Source organism: Leptodactylus fuscus, chromosome 1 (assembly GCF_031893055.1).
Source record: "Leptodactylus fuscus isolate aLepFus1 chromosome 1, aLepFus1.hap2, whole genome shotgun sequence".
NCBI classification, from domain to species: domain Eukaryota; kingdom Metazoa; phylum Chordata; class Amphibia; order Anura; family Leptodactylidae; genus Leptodactylus; species Leptodactylus fuscus.
The window spans coordinates 126,006,089-126,029,808 of NC_134265.1; the positions used below are offsets into that span (position 1 = coordinate 126,006,089).

The 23,720-nt window shown below is 40.7% G+C and overlaps 1 protein-coding gene across 1 annotated transcript; it reads right to left on the minus strand.

The window, feature by feature from the left end:
- Window positions 1–1,237: 1,237 nt before the first annotated feature.
- Window positions 1,238–22,405, minus strand: ASCC2 (activating signal cointegrator 1 complex subunit 2). The gene is made up of 19 exons (XM_075276627.1): window positions 22,344–22,405; window positions 16,518–16,599; window positions 14,751–14,909; window positions 14,481–14,651; window positions 11,749–11,878; window positions 11,523–11,590; window positions 10,654–10,761; window positions 10,447–10,559; window positions 10,044–10,118; window positions 9,002–9,109; window positions 8,823–8,891; window positions 7,145–7,219; window positions 6,889–7,066; window positions 6,007–6,215; window positions 5,803–5,922; window positions 4,184–4,381; window positions 3,928–4,021; window positions 2,249–2,328; window positions 1,238–1,491 (listed from the first exon to the last, which is right to left on the minus strand). The coding sequence occupies exons 2-19, from the start codon at window positions 16,596–16,598 to the stop codon at window positions 1,320–1,322; spliced, it is 2,208 nt and encodes a 735-aa protein (XP_075132728.1). The 5' UTR covers window position 16,599; window positions 22,344–22,405; the 3' UTR covers window positions 1,238–1,319.
- Between the last annotated feature and the right edge of the window lie 1,315 nt (window positions 22,406–23,720).

A 23,720-nucleotide genomic window follows, 5' to 3' on the forward strand; every position in this document is an offset into this window, starting at 1 on the left:
TATAGTTGTATTGTCATGTTTTTTAAGCTGCTGGGACAATAATGAAGTGATTATTTTGTCAGTACAAGATAAAACCTTCAGGAAAAGCTAGTTGGTTCTGTGCGGTTTAAGAGGATATTCACACCTGTCAACTGGAAGCTATACAGATTAAGTTCCAATGTGTTTTATGCTTCAGACCCTCCACCTTTTTTTGTAGACTGTCTTTACGCTTTTTCTATTTTATGTCTTATTAGTGGGGTCTCCAAAACTGGGTACAGCATTCCAGATGTAGGATCCCAATATCGCTCTTCCTACTAATCTAACTATACACCAGGGCATCCTACTTGCTTTCCCTGCTGCCTGTGCACTCATTTTGAAGCTGTGATATCTGCACCCCTAGATCCTTCTGCTGAAATCCTAGCTACCACAGAACTAGCAATAGGCTACTCAGGCAGAGGGTTTCTGCTCCCTCAGTGCAGTATCTTACATTTGGAAATGTTGAACTTCAGTTTGGAGTATTCATCCAGTAAAATTTCATCTTTTTGCAAATTATAAACCGTTCCAGAAGCATCATCCCTAGAACACACTTTTCTATCATCTGCAAACCTTACGTAACAAGTCTTCAACGTCACCTACAAAACATTCAAAAGAATAGGACCGAGAAACTTATACTGAAATATCAAGTAATTCGCCATGCCAAAAGTTAGCAAGAGACTGACTGATAACTAAGGGCTCTCTGATTTCAATTGTAACATGTTTGTAGATACGTTGCTTAAGCTAAAATAGCTGTTGCCTGAAAGCTACAAATATCTTACTAGCTATAGTCCTCAAGTGATTTCAAGAACAAGGTATTGCTAAACCACATATCCATAAAGAAAAGAAGGATCCATACAGTCCAAGTTTTGGACAACTTGAGACACTAATCTATCATGTGACACAGCTTCCTTATCTCCTCTGTTGCTTGGGTCAAATGGATCAAAAAAGAAACTGCAGCAGAAGCATATATGTTTTAGCTTAAGAAAGATAAGCCAGCGTGCTATGTACTATGCTTCTGCGATATGGACCACAGTACAGTCTGAATACTAATGCATGTTAATGCCCTGCCAGACACACAGGCATCAATGTAAAATGAGAGACTACTGTTTTATTCAGTTCCATATCTAAATTCATATGCAGATATTGGGTGTTCAGTACAGACCTAGAAAACTGTAGACTATTGAAAGAGAAAAACATAAGAGCATGACATAAGACTACTAGAAAAGGTGCAAAAACTGAAGGATTTATTGCTCAAAAGGCAATAATCTAGTCACTGAGAAGCAGTTCATTATAAAAATGCAATATTAGGATGGAATCATCCCTTTATTCCTCTTCCGATCTGCCATGAATCTACGGTTGTGATTTGCACGGGCTCCTTTGTTGGCTTCTTTCTTTCTGCGCTCTTGTACTGTTTCCCGACTTTGTCCTTGGCCCCTTGTCGTTCCAGTAACAGCCGTACTGTTATCAGGTCGGATACTAGAAAAAAAGCAAAACACAACAATATGTTGTATAATCTAATATGTACACATGCATATTCTTATATAAGTATACAAAGATACTCATATGCACAAAAGTATGTATTTATAGTGGGCATAAATGAAAACTGCAAGGAAGTGCTGCCTGGAAAAGCACCGACACTCACACGACTACGAAGTATTGCAGAAGCCTGAAAATGTGAGCAATGGTAAAAATGTCCAGTATGTAAAAAACTTTGGTCACAAAGTAGCTCACCTGTACAAATTTCTCAGTGAGGTGCACGATCCGCTGCCTTCGGGACTCCAAGGCCAAGATAATGTAAATCCCAATTTCAAATGAAAGATGGATCTGCAACACTCCTCTTCATTAATAAAACTTCATCTGTTTAAGGTCTGCAGACCTTAAACAGCTATGAGTAAGAGACCAAGACGGTCTTGAAACGCGTCAGCGATGCTATACTGACAGCGGTTTTTATTGCGTCTTTTTTGTATTTTTTGTTTTTCCTATCTTTTGTATGGAGTTTTGTTTTGTCTTATGAAATTAAAGATGAAGTATTATTAATGAAGAGGAGTGTTGCAGATCCATCTTTCATTTGATAATGGTAAAAATGGTCCAAACACACATAAAGGTACTCAGTTATGTTTATTCATATGACAAGCATTTCCTGCCTTCAGACACATTTTCTTACTATATATAAATGGAGGGGGGAGGGTATTAGTCACCATGTCAAGAAAATAGCACAATCTACAAAACTTACCCCTTTCTTGCCAAATAACTTGCTCTTCTTGCCTCAGCCCGTTCCCTCAGTACTGCAGGGTCCTGTACAAAGTGATCAGGCTGTGCAGAACATAGGTAGAAGAAAAAGAGAAATACATTTATATAGTAGAATCATTAAAAGATTAAATCATGTAACAAAAGGATGGGGGGGGGGTCAAATAATAAGACAACTTTGAATCTTGGATCTCTCAGAAGACTGTGTATATGGAAAATGTCTCATTTTAAAGATTCCACTTTATGAGCTACCAGATATGTTCTGGACATTAGTTATTCCTTTCTATCTGAAAATTCAGGGTCGTCTTCTCCCAATTTAGGACATTTGATCTCAGTGACCCCTTAGAATAATATGTTTACTCATGTGGGGGGTGGGGGTGTCACCATCTCAGGCAACAGACCTTGCTGTATGATTCAGACAGCATGGATTGTACCACACAGGCTGTCCATGGGGGAAAAAAAATCATCTATCATTAACTGCTTCTAGTTATAGCTAGTTTAATACATTTTTTTTAATGAATATCACAGTGCAGCCCCCCTGACTGAGTATTTTTGGTCTCCTCGATTATGTAAAGTAAAAAAGCAAAAGTACCTCTTTGTAGTTAAGGCGCCACACACGTGTTATTGCTGTGGGAACACAGTGGGGGGAAAAAACGCTGCATTTTACATACTTTTTTTTATTTATTTTTTTTATTAACCCCATCCACATATTGCTGAAAAAAAAAGAACTGCTGAAAAGTTGTATTAATCGAAGCATGTTACTTTTAGCTGCAGTATTACTAGCATTTTCCCTATGTGTTGAATAGGGGAATATAAAAGCAGAGAAAAACTTTGCAGCGTTTTTCAACATAAGACTAAAGCTCCAAGTTGCGGATATTTTGTGTATGTTAGAGCTAGAAACAAAAAATAGTAATCCTCATGAATGGCAGGTTGTACTTATAGTCACTTAACAAATCTCTCTTTGAGGAAGAAAATGTCCCATTCACGTGTGAGATATTTAAATTTGAATACTTTTTTTTGAGACATAAGGAGAAATATTAAAACTAAAGAGTCTCCAAGTAGGTAAAGATAGTAGTGCTAACCAAAGCTACTTCCAGATCATTGCACCACATAAGGGTGTAAATAAATCAAGAATTGGGGTATTGATAGTGCTGCAGAGAATAGATAATAATGTTGAACAACAGCAAAGTCTATAAAGGGGTCTATGAGCCAAGACCACTGAAGGGAATTTGCCTATGAATAAATCAGTAGTCTCCTGAAGGCCAACTACACTACAGCTTGATAATAAACTCCTATATATTTCATAAATTCGACCTAAGAGGTATAACATTATATAACACTCTGTGGCTTGTCTGCAGTATAGCCACCTGTGCTATAGGTACACAATTGGAGGCACACATATTCGTTTGTCCTTTGGCTAGTCATAGTACATATATGGCAGGTCTGCTTGGCTCATATGGCCTAAAACGCACAAGTCTGTGTGGATAACCACCGTACATAAGACAATTGTTTGATCAGCCATCAACCTACTTGAATGGCCACCTTTAGAAATTTGCAACACAGTTTATTGTGAGTATATATGAGGAGAATAAGACAAATTTTGAAACTCTTGTTTCGGCAACTATTACGTTGTATTGTATGTATGTTAAGATTGATTAGTAATACCCTAACAGTTTCCTCTTCGGTTTCTTCCTCTTCATTCTCCTCTTCTCCGTCTTCTTGCTCTCGTGACCTTAGCACTCGAGGGACAGTAAAGGGCCTAAGGTGTAATATATGCAAAAAAAAATATCAACATGATGCTGTAGGCTACATAGAGTAGCTCAATGTGCATAACCATACAATCTTAAGAAATATACAGAAAAGAAAGAGGTGGTAAATATATAAAAAAAAACAACAACAACAACAAAAAAACAATACTGACCTGCGGCTAATGAGTTCATCATCAGAGTCTGCATCATTTGCACCAACCTGGTTCCCGTCATATGTATCATCATACTCATCATCATAGTCGGCATCCACAGTGTGTTCTTCAGAAACCATGCTATAATTCGCATAACGCTCCTTCTGTGCGAGTATTACACTCTTATCTGCTAGTACCTGTGCTGAAGATTCTGGTTTCCTGCACATGGGCAAAGGCATTGTTAGTGCTCGTCTCAACAGTGCAAAAATGGCTAACTCAAAATAAAATAAAAACTATGTATAGTAACTGGGTTTTTCCATTTCAGAGTTTCATAGTCTGTGTTGCCTCTTGCTTTCAGTGTCAAGTTGGTGGGAAGGCTTAGTCTATGTGATATATGGGTCAGGCAAGCAGCATAACCAATAGCACTGGACTAGTCCTTATCAGAAGACTCCATCAGCAGACAGAGTAAAGAGAAACAAGGATTGATGTCAACAGCCTGGCCAGAGATGCCCCCAAAGGTAATAGTCTTCCCACACAGGTAATGTTATTTACTAGAGATATTACCTGTTTGGAGGGGGGGGCACTATTTACAGAAATAGTGTCCCACACATCACCTGTGTATGTATGGGGGGGGGGGGGGAGAGGTGTCATTAAGTGTAACAGTTCACCGTCTCCACTCACACACATGGGTAAACTGAGTAAACACTAGTGGGGGGCACTATTACTGTAATAGTGTCCTAATAGTGCCCTCCCACGGGTAATAGGAACAGTATGTGGTGGTGGGGGACTATAATTACAATTACATTATATCTTCTATTCTGCTCCCTGGTCCCAGTGGCACCATAGCAAAGGTCCCAGGAGCAGAATAGAAGATGTACGCATCCTGTGTACAAGAATAGGTCCTGGGAGTTGCATTAGTAACCAGGTAAGTGGAAAGTGATCTGCTGGTCTAGTTTACACCAGCCGATCACTCTCAAAAATGGCTCCTGTGGACACTTACCAGGTGTAGGCTGATGCTTGTATGTTGCATGTATTGCCACTTATTACAGCATAGTTGTCTGCTGCAAATACAATTTGGGGGCTATTTCGTACAAGGCATGTCAAAAGTAGAAATTTTTGGTGCACATAAAATTGTGACTTTTCCACACTCCACTTTTCTTAAAGAGGGCCATGGATACACTCCCCATTAAATTTACAAACAGTGGTTTAATGGATAAAATCTACACCAACCACTAGCTAATGCAGACTTCAATTTCTTGTGCACTGACCATCTGTGATGCAACAATATTATTATGGGAGGCCGATAAGGCTGTTCATGAACACCAGCATACTATATGCCAGTATGGCCCATGTTGTTCAGTGCTTTTCAATATGGGCCCTATGGTACCGGTGTATGTTCTAGTCTGAAATCAAGGCAAAAAGTTGTAACCGTTTAGGAAAGATATGTATTTAACAAATGGAGCAAGATAGATTAAGCAATGTATTGGGAAAACACTTCAGTAAGCTTAAGCTACACGTTCAAACATGATTCTGAAGATGGGAATACCCTTTTTAGTCCAATTCCCTAAAGTAAACAATTCAGAACTCCTTTCTACAAGAGGAGACAACAAAAGAATCTACATAATTATAATGATATCTACCTTCTACCTTTCCAGATCCTTGAAGTGTCTACAACATCTCGACTGAAGACATCAAATTCATCATCTGCAAAAACATTTGACCTCGAGGCCACAAGTGGAAAGGGATTCACCTGTTCCTGTCTATATAGTAAAGAACACAGTCAACTGACGTTGGTAGATACATTTAGCAAGTGCGAGTAGTTGTATCCCAATTAAACACAGTACCTTGGCATGGAACAATCTAACTCCTGCAGGCTTGGCGATAAATTTTCCTCCAGCAAATGATTGATGACACTTTCAGGACTGTGTCCATATTCTTCAAGACATTTTAAAATAAATCCCTCACCCAGATCAGGAAGCAAATCTTTCACCTGTGACACTAAAGAATCTAGCTCAACACCGCTAGGAAACGGAGCAGCTGTAGCACCTGCACACTGAGTGAAAATAATGTATTAATTCATTGAAGATAATGGAGAGCATGTATTTATTTAAGAACAAAAAAAGGAAAGTGAAGTAGGGCTGGGCAAGATACCAAAAAAAAGAAAAAAAAAAAAATAGAAAAAAACAAACATCAAGCAGAATAACCAACATGATTTGTTCACATCTGTTATTTTGGTTAGTTGATTTTTGCGGGGTTCCACCTGCAGTTTTGTTTGGAAACTGCTATTATACTCTTCAGACCCAAACTTTTAATAAGCGGAGGCCCAAGGGTGGGGAGCATAAAAAAAAAAAAAAAAAAAAAAAAAAAAGACTGACCTCTCCTGGGCTTCGACTTCTGTCTGTCTTGGGTCTTCTGACTGATATCAGGGAGCACTGAGACTATGACTGATGCATAAACGTAAGCGACACAATGATGCATGGCCCACGTGACAGACAGAAAACCGGAAGACAGCAGGGAGTCGCGTCGCGGCCTAAAAGAGGTGAGTGACACTGTTTTACTGGGGTTTTTTAAGTTTGATCACCTCCCTTGGGTCTCCACTTATTGTCTAGGGTCTGAAGATACCCCAGAGTATAAAAGCAGGTTTGGTTCAGCCATGTTGATTTAGGTCATAATCACCCAGCCCTACTGTAGAGAGAGGCAGGCAATATAGAAGTAAGCATGCTCACTTTAGGTTCTTCTGGGTAATAAGAGTTCTGTTCACTGCTTGCACATGCCCCTTGCACATGCTCCATACTTCTGTCAGGAGTAGTCTGAGCTGGTGGCACAAAATGTGGCCTGGATCTTTGAGTTTCTGTCCATGCACTCTGGACACCATTTAACAAATACCTAGTGCGAGTTTCATCACTGGTAAAGAGTTAAGGGCAACTTGCAAAGAAAGAACAGTTATACATTTCTACTGCTGTCAAAGTGCATAAAGGATACAGAGAAGGAGATACTTGTTGTAGTAGGTGGATGTCATCTGTCACTGGAAACAGCTCATCATAGTCACACAAAAACCTACATTAGATAAAAAATATTAATTCAAGAGATAAATTTAAGGCAACAAATGTAAACAATTCACTGTAAAAATACCAAACTATAAAGCAACTGTAAAAATATAATTAAAAAAAATAATTTTTGTACTCACTGTAAAATTATTTTCTTGTATTCACTGGGAGACACAGCACCATGGGTATAGACCTGGCCACTAGGAGATGCCAGTACATGTTGGCTCAGTCTCTAGGATATACCCTCTCCACAGACACTGTGCTAACCAGTTTTAACCTAGTGTCTGTAGGAGGCAGACACTACCTGACTCAGGTATTTCTGTCTTACATTGTTTTTTTGAGTTTTTTTTTTCTCTTTTAGGTGCAGGGGGCTTTGTGCCATTCCTAGTATTAGTCTCCTAGTGACCAGTTATATGCCCATAGTGCTGCGTCCCACAATGAAATAAGCAAAAAAAAATAAGGATCAAACCTTTTGCAAGGCAAAAGTAGAATAGTTGCTCTCAGCAACCAATCAAGTTCACAACATTCATTTATGATAGTTTCTTTGGAAAATGAAAGCAGGAACCGATTTGTTGCCAATGGCAGCTACTTCACCTTTCCTTTATACCTGTATTAATAAATAGCCCTCAAAATCTTATTCCACACAGACTCCATTGTGGCCTAAACTCTGCAATGGCTCATTCTTAACATTCCTTTTGCAAGAAGCCTAACCTAATGTCTTTTCAGATAATGACCCGATCTGGCCACAATGGCGCAGTTCATATGCCAGTCCTCCATACTGTCTGCATTATACACAATGTAGACCATGTGGAGGACTAACACATGACACACTTGCTAGTCCTTTCTGGGGACCACTGGAAGATGCTCCAGGTCAGGCTGCAAGCATAAAATAACTGTTTTAAACAAGTCATTTTAGGAGGATTCATTTTTTTTAGTAAACCTGCAATAACCAGACAGGCTAGTGGCTATGGCTATTAAATGGGGTTTTCTGGTTAAACAATGGTCTCCTGCAGCCTGAAATGTAATGTGGGCACTAGTCACATATGTCTACTCCTTCATTCCACTGTTTTCACTACCACTCATGTGACCATTCAGATCCATTTTTCACTGTGAAGGCAAATGGAAGGACCTATTCTATATGTCGCATGGAGGCCCTTTACAACCTATGACATATCAATCAAGCGGGTGTTTTTAGCAGAAGTTGTGCTGGAAATGATGACGGAGCCACATGACACACAGGAAAATTAGCAGGAAGGCGCATCTGATTACTGAAGTGGGCATCTCCATGTCTATAGTGCCCACATTATATTTTAGGCTGTAATATAGTTTTCATCCACACATTGGCAGAGGCCACATAGGAGTTTTTCTTGCAGATGTTGCTGCATTTTTAAACCAAATCCAAGAGTGGCTTCAGTAGGAATGGGAAAATCTGCTAAGTCCACTCCTGAATTTAGAGCAAAAACAGCAAAGTTAGCAAAAAAAAAAAATGCCATGTCACCTCAGCCCTAGTTTATAGTACTTTTACAGTTACTAAAGGTTCATAGAGCATGGTTACACCATACATTTTTTTTTATTTGTTTACTTCTAAAACTGGAAATAGAAAGTATCCTTACCTCCTCTCTGGAAGTAAACTAGTTAATATTTGTAAAAATTCTTCCACATAGGGTTGAATATTTTCAGTCCTAAACATTAAAAAAAGATAAAGAAAAAAATTAAAAAAAAAAAACAAAAAAAAAAACAGGAGAAAGAAAGAAGAAAAAAAAAAAGGAGGAGACAACAGTGTTACAGATACCTGTGCTCCAAAATGGGCTGCAGACATGTATTGCTGATAATGATGTGAGAGATTTCTAATAACTTTTTTCGGGAGTGGGACAATCTTCTCCAGAGATCAAGCTGGATGCTAGCAACACAAAATAAAATACACAGTTATAGAGGTTTTGCCAGGACTATGATACTAGTGGCCTATCCTCAATATCAGGGGAGGTGGGGGTCCGACACTTGGCACACCTAATGATCAGCTACTTTAAGAGACTGCAGTGTTCTTCACATCATACTTAGCACAGCACCATACACTGTATTGCAGCTCAATCCTATTGACTTAAATGGGACTGAGTTGAAAAATGGTGAGGTCACTAAACAAGGCTGAGTGTCAAACCCCCAATGACCTAATATTGATGATACATCCTTAGGTTATCATATTTCTGAAAAAATACCTTTAAAAATACTATTGTATTGGTCAAACTGGTTCATCTTCAATATGTATCTAGGTGCTCTAAGAGCTATATTTAGATACAAGTTAATGCTTACAGAATCACCTTATGATCATGTGATATGTAATTATTTAGATGGTATGTTAATGTAATTCACAAGGCCAAAATAACGTGACCATTTGTAAGTCAGGTCAAATCCTAACCTGCATTCCAAAAGATATTTCCTGGGTGTGCATTATTCCACCCGACAATTAGATCAGGGTATAATTATTATGCAGTATTTATAATGTCAGAGACACATTATGAAACAAGCAACTTCAGTGTATTTTTATTTTCAATTGAGACAATCTATTATTCTCAAGGATATGATCCTGTTACAACAGTTTTTTTTCACTGCAAATATTTCCTTATGCAAAGGGAAAACCACTCATGAAATATTCTTCTTCCTGAACTCAGGCATTGTTTTGCAGCATTTAAATAGGTTATAGCTGCTGGCGAATGACATTGCTGGATCTTAAGGTTCCTGTGAGCCTACCAGGAGGTTGTGGGCAGTATAACTGTGCCCCACTCTCTCTGCATCAGAAGGTTTCTTCAAGAATAATGAGATGAGACAATAATATGTACCTCTTGTCTTGAAATTTTCTTTTCATTATTGCAGATTCAAGTTCTGGACAACAAAGTTCATAAAAAGAGCTAATACTGAAAAGAACAAAATATTATGATTAATAAGGGGGTCAGCTTATTACATAAGGAAATACATTTTCTATATATTCACTAATTAGACACTGTACCTCAACCTCAAATTGACAGCTGAAGCCTACTGGTTTACTTACTTGGTAAAATCAGTACAAAAATTGGCATTTAGGACACTTGCCCTCAATATACATCATATAACAATGTTAAAATTGCATTCCTTATCCATCTATTTTCATAGAGTGTTCTGCTCTAGCAACAGTGCATGGAGGGAGCATGAAATAAAGTGTAACAACAATTCCTCCCAAAATACCATTAACTTCAGGTGCTATACCTGCTGAGGAAGCTGTGTTTCTGAAGAGTGCCAGAAGCCTCCGGAAAAATTTCAAGAAAAGCCCAAATTGTGCTGGTGGTGTCACAAAGATAGACCACTGCATCCTGCAGCTCCTGCGAGTGGAAGATATATAGAACCTGTTTTGGTAAATGCATAGGCACATGCGCATAACGAACAGTATAAAACACCAGGTTTTTTTTTTTTCACCTGTTCTGGCATATCCAAGGGTGTTGTCAGTTTCAGTTCTTCCAGCTTCAGGGGTTCTTTACAGTCTTTCTGCTGAACCCCACAAACCTTCATAATTGAGCTGAAAACCTTGAGAGGACATGCTGAACTTAGGTTAAAAAATACTGACAAGCCTCAAACACAGTGGTTAAGGGTCAACAAAGATTCAGATACTTGCTCACTTTATCTAACTAACTGACTAACAAATGGAAGCATAAGCTATAAAGTGGGTACGGCAGCAGGCACATCTAACCTCTTTGTCACATAAGACGACAGTAATATTACATAGTATTAGACCTCTGCTAACAAATATGCTGCAACAATAACCAAGTACAGCCAAAATTACTGATTTGTCAACTCCATTTTCAAATGGGGGGGGGGGGGTAGTCTCACGATTAAATATACATATAATGGAATCATTTGAAAATTTAGCTCGATGACTGCAAATGCTATGAAATGAAGCTGCTTTAAAGACTATAATGGGGTCCGTGGGTTTTCCGTGCGAATCATTCGGAGAGAAAAGTACTTCAAGAACTACTTTTCTCTCTGCATGACTCATGCAGAAAACACACGGAGCCCATTATAGTCTATAGAGTCTGTGTGCTTTCATTGCTCACTGCTTTTTAATGCGTTCAGTATTCCATTCGGAGGGCCCCAAACGGACTCCCCGAACAGAATAGCGAACCCAGATGTGAACAAGGCCTCACAGTATGCCTGGTATGGGGTACCTCAATACCTGACACTGCACATGCTGAGACCAGGTTAGGGTAAAAAAAAACAAACAAAAAAAAACAACACGTTCAGTTTACAACAAAAAGTGTAAAGGAAATATATTTTGGCATTTTTTTTACTTGCAGTAATGTGGGCACACTGTCATCCAGATCCTGGTAATAGCTAGGTTGTTGTTGGAAAATATTACCTGTTAAAACAAAATGCATAAATAAATAAAACAGGATATTTAAAGATTGTCCAGATTGTTCACACGCTGTGATGTAGTTTGATACTCATGTATATCACATTTTATCTATGCTTAGCCATACTCAGTATTGGCTCAAAAGAAAGTGTGTCTTAGCTCACCAATCATCTTCTGCAAGATGGCAGAGTTTCCTTTCCCAAAGAGGACACATATATCGAGGAGTTTTGGAATGTCAAAAAGGAAATTATTGTACAAAATTTCCCCAAAAACTGATGGAGTGATCTGATGATCCTGAAAAGAAAAAGAAAAAAAAGAAATAAAAATAATGATGAGTTACTGATGTCAATTTTAAGGGGCTTCTAAACTTTCAAACAACTTTCTGGCGACATTTGTGTCAATGTGTCAATAATTTTATAGCATGCTTTATTAACAAATTTTGCCACCTTTCTGTGAAATGCTACGTTAAAATACACTTTTTTGCATATGGGGATGGGGTCACTTCATACAGTTAAATCTCAAGCATTATCTAACTTAGGGGGCGTTCACACTACCGTCGGTGTCCGACATGTAGTGTCTGCTCAAGATCTGTCACGGACACTAGGAGCGGACACTAGCTGTGTCCGTGACACTTGTCATTTATTTCAATGGGCATCGGGTGCGTTCTTTTGCACTCCGTGCCTGTCCTTCACTGTCCGTAAGTGAAAATGTCCGACTTCTCAAGCGGACAGAAAAACCCTGCATGCAGGGTTCCTCTGTCCGCTTGAGAAGTCGGACATCTTCACTTGCGGACAGGAAAGGAAGGGCACGGAGTGCAAAAGAACGCACCCGATGCCCATTGAAATAAATGACAAGTGTCACGGACACAGCTAGTGTCCGCTCCTAGTGTCCGTGACAGATTTTGAGCGGACACTAGGAGCGGACACTACATGTCGGACACCGACGGTAGTGTGAACGCTCCCTAAGAATATTGTTTCTGAAATGAGATTCAGATCACCAAAACTGCAGTGCATTATATCCAGAGAGATCAATCTGAGGCCACCAGAACTGCTGGAACCCTCTCCGCCTTGAGTTTCTTTAGAGCACAAGGGAGAAGAAGGAAGAAGAGGGAACAGATACAGAAGTGGAAGTCCAACCAGGGAATGACAAGGGCATTGGCAGCATGGGCCTAGGGGTCCTAAGATCTGACCATGTAGCCAGAAAGCTTGTGGTTCAGATAGGGGGCGAAGAGCTTGATGTCTGGAGTTCTCCATCGGACGTGGAGCTGAAGAAAGATCTGCTGGTGAAGAGACCACTCGTCTGGGTAAAGTTTTTTGCGGCTTATATTCTGCCGTCTAAATGCCCACTCCAGTGATTTGGACCGCGGAGAGGACAGGAACGTGGCCCTCTGCCTAGTGAAGAGACTGGGAGGCTTCCTGCATAGTGGATCGGCTTCCGGTGCCACCCTGCTGGTTCAGGTAAGCAATCTCTGTGGAGCCGTCAGCCAGGACTCTGGAAAGCCCCGGAGAAGAGTGGTCCAATGGGACAGGGCAATGAAAATAGCCCTCAATTCCAGAAGATTGATATGGAGAGAGGTCTCCGACTTGGACCATAGTAGCGGAACGGTCAGAGCACAAAAGACTGCTCCCCATCTGGACAGACTGGCATTGATGGATATCACTTCCCCACAGGTAGAAAGGACTTCCTCCTTCCCCACCACAGGACCTGGATTAGATGCCCACATGAAAGATGTCCCTAGTTTGGAGTTTTTAACTGCCTCCCTTAATAAGACCATTGTTGCCTTCAATGCCATTTGCTCTCATTGGGACACCTACTGTATCCTTTGTGGGCTCCAATTTCTCCCTTCCCTATTTTTCTTTTTTCTCTTCCCATCGTCTCCCTCCCCTCTTTCTTGTTTTTGTTTGCTATTCCCTTGTCTTTAGCACCTGGATTTGTGTTTAGTGTGATAGCGCTATTTTTTTTCCTTGCTATGTTATATAACTGTTATCTTATTGTATTGTACATTTTATTCTGAAAATTTCCAATAATTTTTTTTTTTTTTTAAAAAGAAAGGACTTCCCCTTAAGGGAAGTTCCTGACGAACCCGAATCAGAGACTTGTCCCAGAATCACCAGATTTACCAAACAAGAGTAAGATTGGGCATAATGGATGGCCTCAAAGGGCGACACTATTGTGCCCAAAACCTACATGCACAGGTAAAATGAGCAGGCATGTTCTTCCTTCGGAAGGTGCAAGCCAGGTCTTATCTTCTTTGATGAGCCAACTGAAGAGACGAAGAATATCCAAGGTTATTTGAAGGCTAATCAAGTTTTTCATTTTAGCGGGAGCCTTCAACAGGAGGTCGTCCAAGTAGAAAAGTACAGCAACTCCTTGGGAGCAGAGGATTGCCATAAGTGACGCCAAGACCTTGGTGAAGAATGTCCCCCAATGATATAAAGAACAAAGGTGAAAATTCATACATCCCCCAAAAATGAAGGGATTTATGAAGCTCATTTTCCATGCTGTTTTTGATCACGCTTGCTCTGATAGAAAATAATGAGTCGAAGGCCACATCATACATGTGCATCATCTGGCAGTCTGTGCACCAATACTGAAATCTATGCCAGCTCATAGCTGCCATCAACAAAAACTGGAAGAGATGCTTGAGCCCCACTGCAGTTCATTTTTCTAGCAAAGTTTTTCATGTATGAATAACTAAACATTACAAGGCAGAAATGTAACATACTTCAGTTTGTCTTTTTTTCAAGACCTATGCATAATATGGATATTAAAAAAATAAAATAAAAATTAGATTGTTTTTGATTTATTCAGTTCTGATGATTTTATGTGCATGCAGACAAATAAGGCACATATGTGCATATTAAAGTTTATAAGCAATATTTAAAGCTTCTGATACCTTAGACTCTTTGTGTGTAGCCATCCTCAAGAAAGTGAGAAAAACATGGCGATGGAGCTCATCATGTATATGTTGCACAGCAGGAGGGAAAGGGATGTGGCGATCGTATCTTCGAGTTGCAAAGCTCAGAAATGAATCCAAACATTTTTGCAATGACTCATCATATATTACCTGAAGAGACAAGTCAGGGAATAGATACACAAGAAAAATATGCATGGCAATAAAATAGTAAAGGCAATTCATTAACAAATGTAAATCAGATCTCCTCACCTGACACCAGAAAAGATCATGAGGCAGGGATAACAGCCACTTTAGGTCCTTCAGAATGAATTCTACCCTTTCCAAAAACTCCTCTAGGACAGCAGGTGAAGCAGACTCTGGTGGAGGAGCATACACTATAAAGTGTCTCGCTGTAACTCGCCTTGGATGCTAAAGGGTTTAAGATAAATAAAATCAATAACTAGGGTATGTTAAAATGGTCACGATTGAAGAGAGTGGCTCTTGACATGTCTGTTTTACATTTACAAAATTCTGAATCAACTTTTCTTAGGACTCTACTGTTCCTCTTTTATTCCTCCTGGATATTTATAAATAAAATGACAATTAGGCATTATCCTTTCATCAATATGGTGTTTCCCGAAACAGTCTTACCCCACATACACAGAACAGAGATCGACTCATGAAGCTTTGTCTGTGTGTGTTCCGGATTTTCTTGCATAAATATCATGGCGGGAGAGGGACTCCGAGCAGCATAGTTATCTATAATGCTAAGGGGTGCTGTCTCCCAGCAACATACTGTCCTATAGTGATTATAAGAGGCTGTGACTCAAAGCCTCATAAATAACTATACTGCTAGGAGTCCCTCTCCCAGCACGATGTTCAGTTGGGTAAATCTGGCACACCCGCACTGCATTTCACAGGGTAACATTGTCAGCATTGATTGGGCTATATGTCAACATGTGTACGGACATGCTTCAATGACAATGAAAATGGTAACAAGCTGCTGTCAAGTTAGTCATAAATTTCCAATAAGAATAGGAAGTATTGAATATCATACATATTTCATGGTAAATACAAGTAAAAAGGCGAAAAAAAAACCAGACAACATAAGAGCTAAAAGGTCTTCTTCAAAGCTGGATGGTTTACAGCAAACTAGAATTCCTTTATCTAGAATTACCAGGCATTCCCCCTATGCTCCGAGCACAGCAGTGTCACACCCACTTGGGCCTTCATTACGCCTCCTAGAGTTTTCCTGCAAGCCACCTTCTATGTAAATCAATGGACATCAGCCTCCTCTTCGCTGTATCAGTAGCAGCACCTCTTTTCAGTAAGATCAAAATCCAGCGCATAAACTGTCGGCTTGGCCCGACAAGGCCACTTCAGGTTAGGACTGAGCCGAAACGCATCCACTGAAGAGAGTTGCTGCTACTGATGCAGCGAAGAGGAGGCTGACGTCAATTGATCTACATAGAAGGGGCATGTAGGAAAGCTCTAGGAGGCGGAATGAAGGCTCGAGAGAGTATGACGCTGAGCACAGGGAACACGCCTCCTAGAGCTTTAATAAATCTGCCCAAATAAGTTGTAAGGCTCTGTAGGCCCTCTTAGTACTACAGAGACTTCCATTAGTAGGATACGGACGCAACAAAGGAAGACTCAAATAAATGGGTGTTTGCATCTTATGTTGAATCAGTAGTGTATCTATTATATATAATTTGACTGAAGTCCTCATTTAACAATTTTTTACATCTAAAGGGATCCTATCATCAAGTACCACGTCAGAATAGCCTTAAGAAAGGCTATTCTTCTCCTACTTTTCATGAACCCGCCCTAATTCTCCTAAAAATAATACATACCATACAGGTATGGTAGGCCATACATTTGGGGGGACACGTATGACAATGACAGCTGATCAGGGTTTCTGCAGCTAGACAATGGTTGATCAGGTAGTCACTATGTCAGCTTCGTTTCAAAAAGATGAGCTATAACATGAAAATCCGTAAGTTTTTGTTAGGTTTCCTAAGGATGCAGAAATCTTACCAGAGCAGGTAGTGTACGTGTCCTCCCAGTCTCTGGATCTTTCAGGGTCACTTGAAGCTCATCCAATGGTAGCCTGGGCATGCTGGAAATGGAAAAGGGGTAAGCATCCAAAAGCACACACCACAATGACGGACTCCTATAATATTAGTAAATAGTAACTACTGCATCTAACTTAAAGCATAAGTAAACTTTTGGACAACTTATGATTTTCTGGCAGCTTTGGTGTAATATACTTCATTAACAAATGTTTCATCCTTTCTGTGAAATTCTTCTTTTTTTTTTTTTTCTCACATCTTCAGTTTTATTTGAACCAAACACATCTGAAGAGACCTCGGAGTATAATAGTAGTCTCAATTCAGATATGTTCAGTTTAAATAAAACTGACGGGTGAATCTCACATGGGTCACCCAACAAATAAACTTTAAAAGGAGTGTGACCTAAATAATCGCCATTAATCGTAATCGAGGTAAAATGCCTAATTAATTGCGATTAATTAATCGCCCAGCCCTAAGTGACAACTATATAAATCATACAGGTAGAATTACACCCATAGTTTCACATGAAAGATGAGAATTTCCTCTTTCATATGACACCAAAAGCAAGTAATGTGAAGTGACCCTCCCCCACCCTCATTTCCTCTTCATTTCAGACAATGACAACTCTCAGGAGAGAAATAAGGGAAAGAGTGAAAAGGTAAGGATTTCACAGAAAGAAGACAACATTTGTTAATAAAGCTGTGATTTCAGAAGTCATGTATTATTACATATTCATATTAGTCATTCATCTTTAGTGAATGTTGTGTTTATGTTTAAGTGCATACAATCTACCTCTGTGGTTTGTGTGTATACAAGGGGGTCCGAGGGGAAACTGTCAGTCTCTATCTGATATAAAAAAATAAATAAAAAATAACTTGATAGTCTTCAGTAGTTTTAATGGCAAACTAATAATGATGACAGATTATTTATGATGTTTTGGTTTAGTGACGCTGAGGGAGGTAGGGGGTTACCACTAGGCCAGGGGTAGGGAACCTTCGGCTCTCCAGCTGCTGTGAAACTACAACTCCCATCATGCTCTATTCACTTTCATGGGAGTTCCAAGAACAGAAGAGCAAGTATGCATGCTGGGAGTTGTAGTTTTGCAACAGCTGGAGAGCCGTACGTTCCCTACCCCTGCACTAGGCTGACCTCCAGAGCCAGCAGAGACACACAACTCTCTAAGGTAAGGAAATGGATCCCTCTTTCCCAGATAAGGATGAGTTGTCACCCCCCCACACCTAAAGGAAGGTGTGACTAAACAAGCTTAAGAGACTACAATGCTTTACCACTGATGTCACATCTGTGGAACCAGCTAACAGAGCTGGGTGTGTTCATTTCACTACAGAAGATCTTCCAAGCTCTTCCCAAGCTTAAAATACCGCAGCAAAATCTTAGTCTTTAGACCAGGGCCCCACGTGGTGTAAATGGCAAAATCCCATCCACACATTGCAGAAAACCATGTGTAGCAGAAACACTGCGATTTCCAAAACTGTTGGGTTTTGGAAATGGCAACATATCAATTACACCTACAGAAACACTGATGGTTTCTCTATAGGTATAATGGAAGCAAAAAGTCCACAGAGGTATACCACTGCAGAATTTCTGTGAAAAGCTCTGCAAGAAAAACCGCAATGCATTGCCTTTAAGTATTAAAGGGGCTCTATCAGCAAAATCATGCTGATAGAGCCCCACATATGCGTGAATAGCCTTTAAAAAGACTATTCAGGCACCGTAAATGTTATATTAAACTACCCCCCAGTTTTAAAATAAAACCCTAAAAAAGAATGTGATCTACTTATGCATCGTGTACGGTGGGCGGGCATTCAGGGTGTGCCGTCTTCTTCATCCACGCCTCCTCTTCCTGCGATGTCCTCGGGTCCCGTCTTCCTCCGGCGCTCACGAACTGACATTGCTAAAAAAAAAAAAAAAAATGGCGTGGGCGCATGCGCAGTATCATGCTGCTTCTACTACAGCTACTGCGCATGCGCCCAGGCCATTTTTTTTTAGCAATGTCAGTTCGCGAGCGCCGGAGGAAGACGGGACCCGAGGACATCTCAGGAAGAGGAGGCGTGGATGAAGAAGACGGCGGACCCTGAATGCCCGCCCACCGTGCACGATGGGTAAGTAGATCACATTCTTTTTTAGGGTATTATTTTAAAACTGGGGGGTAGTTTAATATAACTTTAGCGGTGCCTGAAAAGCCTTTTTAAAGGCTATTCACGCATATGTGGGGCTCTATCAGCATGATTTTGCTGATAGAGCCCCTTTAAATTGTTCAATTTAAGGTTACTTTGTGTTGATCTGTGAACCCATTACTTTTTTGAGGTGTGTTTGATGATCAGAGAGAAGCCTGAATATGTTAGCGTGGTTTCTGCTGAGATGGTAAATCAGTGGTGGTGGCAGCATGTATTTGGGGTGTGTGTAATGTGTTGGGGTACGATTTCAATTTGCAGCCCGAGTGCAAAATTGAGTGAGTTGACCACTGACAGTTGCACCCGTGTCACAAGCTAGGACAGTATATACATGACAAAAGTATATTATAAAATGTATTAATGACACAAAGGCTGCCAGAAAATCAAAACGTGTCTGAAAGTTTAGTTATGTTTTAACATACCAAGTGCAAAACCAACTAGATAATGGAAAATGAATGTGCACACGAGAGCATTTAAGGAACAGTGGCAAGGAGCTTGCTAATAATATATCTCAATCATATTTCTGGGACTTGGAGATATTTTTGGTTTAATTTGTATACCTTCGTTTTGTGCAAGTAATGTGTATATCTTGAGAGAAAATCTGACTTATGCATGCATGGCTGAGCTAGCACACTAGCAAACTATACACCCCAGCAAGCCAAGTGACAGTCACCTGAATAGCTTTAGCCAGGCAGGGCATTTACACAGAAATACAAGGGTTATAAGGAAGAAATATATTCCAGTTTTTTTTATATTTCAGTAAAAACACAAAATAGTCCAATATATTAAAATGTTAGCATCAGCCACTCTCTAACTGAAACAACTAGGAAGCGCCATTGGCTGAAACGCCTCACTAACAAACCGTATACATCTGCACACCTCCATTACACAGTCATAACTGTCCACTTTTTTTTTTACGTACACTGTGAGCCCCATATAGGTCTCACAATGTACACTTTCCCTATCAGTATGTCTTTGGTGTATGGGAGGAAATCCACGCAAACACGAGGAGAACATACAAACTCCTTGCAGGTGTTGTCCTTGGCAGGATGTGAACCCAGGACTCGAGCGCTGCAAGGCTGCAGTGCTAACCACTGAGCCACCGTGTTGCCCCATGACTGCCCACTTTTAACAACAGTCACGCAAGTCTACACTTTGCTAGGCCACATGTGGTCAGTGTTCAACAACCTTTGTGACTACCTTACCCTTCCAAAGGGATACAGACACAAAGGTTGCCCGCATCCCAACACACACTGACAAGCCTCCTTCCTGTAAAGCTTATATCATGCTTAAAGGGGTCGGCCACTTTCAGACCAATATTGACAAACATATGTCCAATAAAAAGATATACAATTTTCCAATATATTTTCTGTATCAATTCCTCATGATTTTCTAGATCTCTGCTTGCTGTCATTCATTCTGTTGCTTCTAGAGGATAAAAGTCTGACCATGGTCATGTGATTTACGGTCCATGGTCATGTGATGTACACACAGGTGAACAGCTGATTACCAGGCAGATGTCTGATTACTGTACTGTGACTGTAACGAGCGGCACCTGTGTACTCATCACATGACCATGGACCGTAAATCACATGACCATGGTCAGACTTTTATCCTCTAGAAGTAACAGAATGAATGACAGCAAGCCAAAATCTAGAAAACCGTAAGGAATTGATACAGAAAGTATATTGGAAAATTGTATATCTTTTTATTGTACATTTGTTTGTCAATATTCATCTGAAAGTGGCCAACCCCTTTAACATAGCCCATAAACTGTCATAGAGCATGTGAAGTAATGACAGAGACTTCAAACCCCAATAGCAATTTCAATGATAGATCCTTTATTTATCACCGATCCAGTATAAAGGAAGTGATATGTACAAACAATATACATCCACTTAGAGTAGCGATATGTAAACGGTTTCGGCCAGAGAGGCCTTCTTCAGACTCAGGAAAATGGAAAATACAAGGAAGATCAGCAGATCGGACAAAATTAGACCGGAGCAGAATTCTGCATAAAATGACAGCGCTACCATCTTGCCACTCTGGTCTAATTTTGTCCGGTCTGCTGACCCACCTTGTATTTTCCCGAGTCAAAGAGTCTGAAGAAGGCCACTAAGGCCGAAACTGTTTACATATCTCTACTCTAAGGCTCCGTTCACACGGGGCAAAAGGGGGCGGATTTTGGCGCGGAATCCACTTCATAATTCACCCCTCACAATGGTGGTCTATGTAGACCACTAGCGTTCTTTTTTCTGCTAGCAGCATGGTGCCGCTCACGGAAAAAAAAGAAGCGAGCTGCGCTTTCTTCAGGCGGATTCCGCGGCTGAATCAACCACAGCGTCCGCCTGGCAGCAGCACGCTCCGGACTAGGCCCATTCATTTGGGCCTAATCCGGAGCGGAAGGCCGCGACGGGATGCCATGCACTGCAGAGCGACGGAATATGCACACGCAGAAACACGTGTGAACTAACCTGTAGTGAATGAATATTGTTTGTACATATCACTTCCTTTACACTGGATCGGTGATAAATAAAGGATCTAGTATTGAAATTGCTATTGAAGTTAGAACTATCGGTCATTGTTATGTTGCTGGGATGGAACCCTACTTCATCTCCCTTGAAGATTTGCTATACCTAAGTGCTGAACCACACTACCTACCAACAGAGCATGTGAACTGTCACTTTCCCACCTTATAGGTCAAACATCAAAAATAAAATGGGAGGTTAGCAAACCTATCTATTCAACTAAACCTATGGCTATATTCACAAAACCAGGGATGATCTTTGCCATGTTCTTCATGGCTGGATTTTTAAATGGATCTAAGATTTCAATCCAGATCATAAATAGCATAAGGTAAAGCAACACAGTCAAGTGAATATTGTCTGTACTTTGCTCTGTCACCAGACCAACAAACCCCCTCGAACTTTCTTTATCCAATCCTTGTTGCCCCCCCAAATTTCACTCTTTTCCCCAGCCCTGTATGTCCAGCCATGGGGCAGATTCCATCCCCATCTGTCACTGCCCTAAAATCTATACTTCAGTCCTGTAGTCACAAAGCCCCTTCCCCTTGCAGTTCTGTCGCCGTCTCTACTCAACATTGGAACGTACAGCTCCACATCTTTGGCGACACACATGGACTCCCTGTACGTGCACGGATTTTATGGATGGCATCAGCAAGTTTTTCCTGCCAAGGGACCTTAACTGACTTACCCACATCAGTGTATGTCTTCAGAAAAGATTTAAGGGGCAAGGAAAAAACAAATCTGACATTTAATTAAAATAATTATACATGTAAATGAGTAACATCTGGTCACCATCAGAAAATGTTCTCAGTATTGCCAACCAAGGTGACCTATGGCTGTCACCTGTAATGGTGACTCATACATAGGGAAGCCATTGAGCCAGCATTGTTTCCCAGGGAATCCGAGAGCCAAACATCTAATGGTTATTATATAAGTAGAGACACGAGTGTACTGCATACATGACATAGCTGACATGCCAGTGACAGTCCTAACATGGTGGCGTCCCCGGAACAAGCAGCAGTGAGGGAACTCTGGTGAAGAGTAATGTGAAAAAACACCAATAATAATACATACCTGTCTCCCGAAACTTGTCAGCTACCGTACAGCGCTCCCGGACCAGAAGTGATGTCTGATCGTGACGTCAACACCTATCACTAGAGGACGCTGTGTATCAACGCTCATTGTACAGACGCCATGTTAGCGTAGCCCTTTACTTTGGTCCATGCCAAAATGTCTGCCGAGCCTAACTGTATAATGAAGAAAAGTTTCAGAAGCAGATTCACACTAGCTATATTATTACCGCAGGGGATAAGAGGAGGTCCTTGTTTCTAGTTCCTTATGCCTCTGCCTCATCCTTTTAAATCAATGAACAGAACTTACAATGTTTTCCCCTTTTTTTATACATGTAATGTTCATTGTATAGAATATCACTTTTGATGTTGTTGGTAGTTATTATGCCCATTTTATGTCTGTTGTTGTGGTCTGCCAGAAGAACTTTCTGTTGGTTTTCAGTTTTTTACACAGAAAAATAGCAGCGGAGGCTAGTCTCAGCATACAGAAAGAGGAACAGACTGCGCGGCACAAATTTAGCTCCTCCCACTTCTACTTTGACTCCGCCCATTCCTATCCATTTCTCTTGTACTCCCACACAGTATAATGCTAGGCGCATTAGTCACCCCCACATTGTAATGTCTCCCACAGTTTAATATCCCCCTTCATCTTACCTCAGTTTAATGTCCCTCTTCACCTGCTCCCCAACCCCTATTTTAATATACCCCTCACCTGACCCCACAGTCTAATGTCGCCCGTATCTGACCCTCATTTTAATGTCCCCTTCATCTGACTCCCCCTCTCCCAGTTTAACGTCCCCATCATCTGGCCCCATCAGCTTAATGTCCCCTTCATCTGGCATCACACAGTTAAATGTCCCCCTCATTTGGTCTCACATTTTAGGTTTTCCTGCTGGTAACAAACATTAAAAAATACATTACTACTCACCTCGCTCTGGGACTGTCCCACTGAATTTGTGACAGTTGTGAGGTATGGCTTCAGGGTGTCTGTTGTTCTGGCCCATTGGAGGACCAGTACAACTGACAGACCACTAAAATAGTAGACGCTGACAGAGCCCGACAGACCCCATTGAGTATTATGGGGCCTGTCAGGTGTCTATTCTTTTGAACTGAAACCACCAGCTGAAAATGTTGGACTTGCAGGACTTTTTCACCTCGCAGTAGTGGCGTAATTAGCGGGGTAGCGGCTGCCACAGGGCCCGGGACATTAGGGGGCCCAGCGACAGCCACTACCACTGCGTTATTTTTCTTTTCTTAATAGGCCGTTACCGGCTGGAGTTACTCCAGCTGTTAACAGGCCCTATTTACTTACCTATCCTGGCAGTGGCGCCACGGGCCCCACAAACTTTTCAGACCCCCAAGTATAATGATCGGAGGTCCA

What these genes read in the sequence shown, in the direction of transcription:
- ASCC2 (XM_075276627.1), bottom strand. Translation starts at nt 16,598, where the DNA reads ATGCCCAGGCTACCATTGGATGAGCTTCAAGTGACCCTGAAAGATCCA. An exon ending in AGAAAATTTCAAGACAAGAG is followed by an intron (nt 9,110 to 10,043) that starts GTACATATTATT and finishes TTGTGTTGCTAG; the next exon opens with CATCCAGCTTGATCTCTGGA. An exon ending in CAACAAGTATCTCCTTCTCT is followed by an intron (nt 7,067 to 7,144) that starts GTATCCTTTATG and finishes ACTCTTTACCAG; the next exon opens with TGATGAAACTCGCACTAGGT.